The sequence below is a fragment of the Manis pentadactyla genome, chromosome 9, assembly GCF_030020395.1.
Source record: "Manis pentadactyla isolate mManPen7 chromosome 9, mManPen7.hap1, whole genome shotgun sequence".
Lineage (NCBI taxonomy): Eukaryota > Metazoa > Chordata > Mammalia > Pholidota > Manidae > Manis > Manis pentadactyla.
Window position 1 is genome coordinate 18325826 of NC_080027.1, and position 7389 is coordinate 18333214.

General features: G+C 37.9%; 2 protein-coding genes across 2 annotated transcripts; both read left to right on the forward strand.

Moving 5' to 3' along the window:
* Positions 1 to 924, forward strand: LOC118909731 (olfactory receptor 5B2-like). The gene has a single exon (XM_036880472.2). It carries the CDS (start codon positions 7 to 9, stop codon positions 922 to 924), a length of 918 nt encoding a protein of 305 aa, XP_036736367.2. The 5' UTR covers positions 1 to 6.
* A 3919-nt stretch (positions 925 to 4843) lies between these two features.
* LOC118909691 (olfactory receptor 5B2-like) lies at positions 4844 to 5794 on the forward strand. The gene has a single exon (XM_036880412.2). The coding sequence runs from the start codon at positions 4844 to 4846 to the stop codon at positions 5792 to 5794; it is 951 nt and encodes a 316-aa protein (XP_036736307.2).
* Positions 5795 to 7389: the final 1595 nt, after the last annotated feature.

Below are 7389 nucleotides of genomic sequence, written 5' to 3' on the forward strand. Positions count from 1 at the left end.
ATTCCCATGGAGAATGATACAGAGGTGATGGATTTCATTCTGGTGGGTCTATCCAATAATCCAGAACTTCAGATTCCCTTTTTTATTGTGTTCACCCTCATTTACCTCATCAGTGTTTTGGGGAACCTGGGGATGATCATGTTGATCCTACTGGACTCCCATCTCCACACTCCCATGTACTTTTTCATCTTTAACCTGTCTCTGGTGGACTTCGGGTGCTCTTCAGCTGTCACACCAAGAGTGATGGCTGGGTTCCTTGTAGGAGCCAAGGTCATCTCTTACAATGCATGTGCTGCTCAGATGTTCTGTTTTGCAGCATTTGCCACTATAGAAAATTACCTCCTGGCATCAATGGCCTATGACCGCTATGCAGCAGTGTGTAAGCCCCTCCATTACACCACCACCATGACCACAGGTGTGTGTGCACGTCTGGCCATAGGCTCCTATGTCTGCGGTTTTCTGAATGCCTCCATCCTTGTTAGAGACACATTCAGTCTTTCTTTCTGTAGGTCCAATGTGGTCCATCACTTTTTCTGTGACGTTCCAGCTGTGATGGCTCTCTCTTGCTCTGGTAAACACATTAGTGAGGTGATTCTTGTTTTTATATCGAGTTTTAATGTCTTTGTTGCTCTTCTGGTTATTTTTATTTCCTACCTGCTCATATTTATCACCATCTTGAAGATGCAGTTGGCTAAGGGATACCAGAAATGTTTGTCCACCTGTGCCTCTCACCTCTCTGCAGTCTCCATCTTCTATGGGACAGTCATCTTCATGTACTTACAGCCCAGCTCCAGCCATTCCTTGGACACAGACAAGGTGGCATCCGTGTTCTATGCTATGGTCATCCCCATGCTGAACCCTGTGGTTTACAGTCTGAGGAACAAAGATGTCAAAAGTGCATTTAAGAAGTTTTGGGGGAGGTAAAATCATCTCTAGGATTGGGATTTTTAATATTATATTATGCATAATAATCTAGTTTCATTTCTCTCAAGCCATCCCACTCACATTTTAAACCCTATATTGCATTTAGTTTCTGAAGTTATATCCCTAGCACTCCAAAAGTCTGTTTTCTTGTAAAAATAAAATATGTCCAGAAATGAAATACTTAAACTAGTATGGTTTAAGGAAAGCATAAGAAATTTTGGGTCCTGCCTTTCAAAAACCTTTCTAACGGCAAGTGACTTAACTCACTTGTTCCACATGAGTTTTCTCTACCACAGTGCAAGCATACATGTAACTCAGAGGGACAAACAAGCCCATGAATGGAAGCACATACATACACTCTACTCTAGGTGGGCAAGTGGGCACATGCACATAGTGGTCAGTTTCTCTCCTAGCCCCCCCAGAGGGATCATGGTCCTACCACCACATGGATTTTGACACAATGAAACTCCTAGAAGAAAACACACGCAGTAAGCTCCTGGACATTGGTCTGAGTGATTGTTTTTTGGATCTGATATCCAAAAGCAAATAAAAACTGTGGCTGCATCACACTGAAAAGCTTTTGCACAGTGAAGGAAACCACCAGTAAAATGAAAAGGCAACCTACTAAATGGTAGAAGATATTTGCTCAAATATCCGAAAAGTGGCTGATACCCAAAACATAAAGAACTCTTACAACTCAAAACAAAACAAAACAAAACAAAAACTGATTTAAAAATGGGTAGAAGTTGTTAATAGACATTTTTCCAAAGAAGGTATACAGTGGGCAGTAGGTACATGAAATAATGCTCAACATCACCAATCATAAGGCAAATGCAAGTCAAAACCACAATAAGATATCACCTCACACATGTCAGAATGGCTATTATCTAAAAGACAAGAAATAACAGGTGTTAGTAAAGATGTAGAGAAACGGAAGCCCTTGTACAGTGTCAGGAAGGATGCAATTTGGTAGAGCCACTAAGGAAATGAATATGGAGGCTCCTCAAAAATTAAAAATAGAGCTAATATCTGATCCAGTGATTCTACTAGTGGGTATCTACCCAAAGAAAATTAAAACACTAATTTGAAAACATATATGCACCCCTAATGTTCATTGTAGCATTATTTACAAAAGCCAAGATGTGGAAACAACATAAGCATCTATCAAAGGGTGAAAGGATAAATTATATACACAATGGAATATTACTCAGCCATAAAAAAGACTGAAATCTTGCCATTCGCAACAACATGGATGTTTCTTGAAAGCATTATGCTAAGTGAAATTAGTCAGACAAAGACAAATACCACAGGATTTCACATATGTAGAATCTAAACAACTACAGAAAAAACAAAACAAAACAAAATAAAACCCAGACCGGTAAATACAGAGAACAGATTTGTAGTTGTAAGATGGGAGAAGGTATTGGGTCAGGAAAAATGGGTGAAAGGGATTAAGAAGTACAATTTCCAGTAATAAAATGAATAAGTCATGGGGATGTAATGTGCAGCATGGGGAATATAGTCAATAACATTGTTTTCACTTGGGTAAGGTGACAGATGGTAACTAGACTTATTGTGCTGACCATTTCATAATAAACAAAATGTTGAACCACTAGGTTGTTCACCTGAAACTGTTATATTTTATGTCAACTATACCTCAATAAATAAAAAAAAGATTAAAATACCAAGTGCTGGGAAGGATGTGAGACAACTGGAACATGTTGTAGGTGGGAACAAAATAGTAGAGCAAATTCAGAAAACAGTTCGGTGGTTTTGTTTTTCAATTAAGCATATATCTGCCTTACGGTCAGGCAATCCTTCTCACAGATATTTACCCAAAGGAAATCAAAACTGTTCACAGAAAACCTTAGGTATTTGTCTGCATCAGCTTTACTCAAAATCACCAAACAGAACCAACATAATGTCTCTCAACTGAGGAATAGAAGAATAACTGGTAATATCCATAAAGTGGAGTACTACCCCAAAAAGAGTCCATTACGTAAGAATGTTGATGGGTCTTAAATGCATTATATAAAAGGAAAGAAGGAGCAAGACTTAAAGACTCCATATACTAGAATTCTAGTTAAGGTAATTGTTGCAAAGGGAAAGTTACATACACAAAACAATTAAGTTGTTTCCAGGGACAAGGGCTGGAGAAGGAGTTGATTACAAAAAACGTTGGGGTTTTGTTTTTGTAATGGAAGTGTTCTGTGTCTTGATTGTGGTGGTAGTTACCTAACCATGTACGTTTGACCAAATTCTTAGAACTATACACAAAAAAGTATAGATCTTACTATTTGTAAATTGTACATTTAGAAAATGAAAAAAAGGAATAATAGCAAGTAATACCAAAATACATATGCCAACTCAATATATGCAGTTAGGTCCCCACAGGCAGGTTAATTGCTTCTTCCCAAGGAAGGTGGAGTGAGGAGCTATAGACCTCTCATGAGGCCATCCCCTGAGAGCTACATGTCTCTATAATTTACTCCTGGTCCCCTTGCATTAGCCGCTAAAATACCCACAGCAGTCCACAGGATACCATGTTAGAGGGACCAGACTACATGCTGGGCCCACTGACCATCATACATTTATCTGAATGTGAATAGTTGTCATTAACACAGGCCTTCTCCCTAATGGAAGGATTGCTATGAGCCTGAAATCATGGCCAAGGAAATCACTCCAAGGTAAACATTATATTGAGTGTCTTTAAAATGGTAACCACCTTAGAGTTATTTTCTAGACCTTCTTTTATTTGCTATTTACAGACACAATTCTATAAATTATGTAGGAAAAGTGTTTTTATTATGTTTACTTTACAAATAAGGAAAAGGTAAATGACTCCTCCAAGGGTACAGTAAGAATTGATGATGGATTTGGGACCTGAACCCACCTCTTTTGTCCTTGGTGTTTTTTGGCTCCATCTTTCTCTACCTTAAAGAACTTGGAACCTGTTGACCACTACCTGAAATATAGCTTCTATACCATTGTTTATGCATTATTTCATGGGTGTATTTCTCATTTCACACTCATTATTCAGGATTGATTGTCCATTTTCTTCAAGGAACAAGGTAAACCACTATATCCCATATACACTCTCAGTGAAAAGTATAATTCATGCAAAATCTGGGGGAAGCTTTAAATACTATGAGTTATTTAAACACAGAAATAGAAATTCTGAATGTCTTTTCTAAAACACTGAGTTGAGGCTGAAGCATAAATATCAAAACTTTCATTAGGAGAGAGTTTAGTGATACTTAAGAAATATTCTCCTGCTTCCCTATAGAAGATGAATAAAAAAAATAAGATAGATGATGCTTTGATTGTCACTCTCTTGTCACTATCAGTTGCCCTCCCATTGGAGGTTACTATCTTCTTGTTACTATCAGTTGTCCTCTGACTGGAGGTTAAAAAACAAACAAACAGGCAAAACGTAAATGTGAAGTGACTATTCTTCAAACTACAAAGGGAACTAAAGGAATTAGCAGGAATGAACTACTGTTAAACCTTTTCCCCATAATCTCAGTCTTACTGTTTTTGGCACATTTACATATGCTGACAGTGAGGTGGTCAAAAGCACACAGATTATTTATTAGGTTGAAATTGGGTTTCGATCTTGAATTTTGAATCTTTATACTAGTAATATAATTGTAAAATGTCATGTAACTTCTCAAGTCCCTAATTCTTTTAATAGTAAAATAAATATAACAATAATACCCATCGTACCCAGAGACACACACATTAACACATTTTTATTTAAAGCTATTAACATGAGATGAGGATAACTTTGAAGTACAGATTATTAATGAAATAATGCACATTGTATTTATCTATTTCAGTTTCACTACAATTTCTTTTTTGTTTGTCACTTTTTCTGTTTAATTCACTTTGCTACAGGACATCTCATGATTCCCAAGTAATGTTGATAGATAACAGATCAGAAGTGACTGAGTTCATCCTCCTCGGACTAATCAGTGCCCCAGAACTACAGGTCCCCCTTTTTCTCGTGTTCATTCTCATTTACCTCATCAATGTGGTTGGAAACCTGGGGATGATAGTTTTGATTCTCGTGGACCCTCGTCTCCACACCCCCATGTACTTCTTCCTCAGTAACCTGTCTCTGGTGGACTTCTGTTACTCTTCAGCTGTCACTCCCAAGGTCGTGGCTGGGTTGCTTATAGGTAACAAAATCATCTCCTACAATGCATGTGCTGCTCAGATGTTCTTTTTTGTAGCCTTTGCCACTGTAGAAAATTACCTCTTGGCCTCAATGGCCTATGACCGCTATGCAGCAGTGTGCAGACCCTTACATTACACCACCACCATGATGACAAGTGTGTGTGTACGTCTGGTCACAGGCTCCTATGTCTGTGGTTTCCTGAATGCCTCCTTCCACGTTGGGGACATATTCAGTCTTTCTTTCTGCATGTCCAATGCACTCCATCACTTTTTCTGCGATGTGCCAGCTCTAATCGGTCTCTCTTGCTCCGATAAACACATTAGTGAGGTGGTTCTTGTCTTTTTGTCCAGTTTTAATGCCTTGTTAGCTCTCGTGGTTATCTTGATTTCCTACCTGTTCATCTTTATCACCATCTTGAAGATGCACTCAGCTCAGGGACACCAAAAGGCTTTGTCCACCTGTGCTGCCCACCTCACGACAGTCTCCATCTTCTATGGGACGATCATCTTCATGTACTTACAGCCCAGCTCCAGCCATTCCATGGACACAGACAAGGTGGCATCCATGTTCTATGCTATGATCATCCCCATGCTGAACCCTGTGGTCTACAGCCTCCGGAACAAGGAGGTCAAGAGTGCATTCAAGAAGGTGGTTGAGAAGGCAAATTTTTCTATAGGATTAGGATTTTAACATTGTCCTATGAACAAAAAGCTTGTTTGCATCCTCTCAGACTTCCCCCATGCAATGAGTTACTTTATAAGCACTTCATTTAAATTCATTTAAATGCCCTGAGGTGACATCCTTATCTCTTCAAAAAGTCTGTTGTCTGGGTAAAAGAAAACATATTTAGAAATATAATACTTGAGTGAGGGTGTCTAAAGGGAAGCATTAGAAATTTGGGAACCTGCTTGTCAAAACTTACTAATGATATTTGATTATTCACATATGCCACTTACATTTTCCCTACCATGTCCCAATGCAAATGTACATATTAAACAGAGTCACAAGGAAACCCATAAACAAAGCACATGTATGTGCTCCGTGTAGGCACACACACATTAGAGTGGGAAATTCGTGAGAAGTAAGTCAAGTAATTTAAATTATTTTAAATTAAATAATTTAAGTAGTTAACTGAGATATTAAACATAAGGTTATGTCTAATTGTAGTTATTTCTTTTGTTGAATAACTATTCCAAGATTTTGGATGGGAAAGAAAAGACAGTTTTAAATGAAAAGTGTACTCTTTTGGTACATTTTATGGAGAAATACATAAATATCACATCTTCAATAAATTAATATTTCTGTCTTGACTGAGTCATTCCATAGAATCAGTATTTCCATATTACAGCTTTTAAAAAGACACAATAATCACCCAAATTCCATTGCTTAACTTAGGTTCACTCGAGATGCTGTACATGCTAGGGGTATGGACACATGTATGATGAACTGAATCCATCATCACAGTATCATACAGAGTATAGTCAAAACTCCCCTGCGTTTTGTGTAGGCATCCCTTTCTCCCCGACCCCCTGACAATTACTGATCTTTTTGCATCTCTGGAGTTCTGCCTTCACCAGAATGTGATATAGTTGGAGTCACACAGTATGTGGCCTTTTCAGGTTGGTTTCTTCATGAAATAATATGCCTTTAAAGTACTTCCATGTCCTTCCATGGCTTTGAAGCTCATTTCATTTTAGTGCTGAATAACTGCACTACAGTGAACTTATCCATTAACCTAACAAAGGATGTTTGGTTGTTTCCAGTTTAGGCAATTATGACTGAAGGTGTTGTAAATATTCATGTTCATGTTTTTGTGTGGACATAAGTTTCCTACTAATTTGAGTAAATACCAGGGAAGATGATTGCTGGATCATATATTAAGAATATGGTGAGTTTTTTAAAGAAACCTCCAAACTATCTTCCAAAGTGCTGTCCCCTTTCGCATTCTGACCAGCCATGAAGGAAAATTCCTGTTTGCTCCACATTATCACCCACATGTGGTGCTCTCAATGTTCTGGATTTGGTCCATTTCAATAGGTGAGTAGTGGTATTTTGTTTTAATTTGCATTTCCCTGATGATTTATGATGTGCATTGTCTTTTAAAATGCTTATTTGCCTTCTGTATTATCTTCTTTGGTGATGTGTCTGTTACAGTCTTTGGCCATTTTATAATCAAGTTCTTGTTCTCTTATTAAATTTTAAGAGTTCTTTGTACATTTGGGATAATAGTCCTTTATCAGCTGTGTCATTTGTAAGTGTTTTCTCCCAGTTTGTGGCTTGTTTTC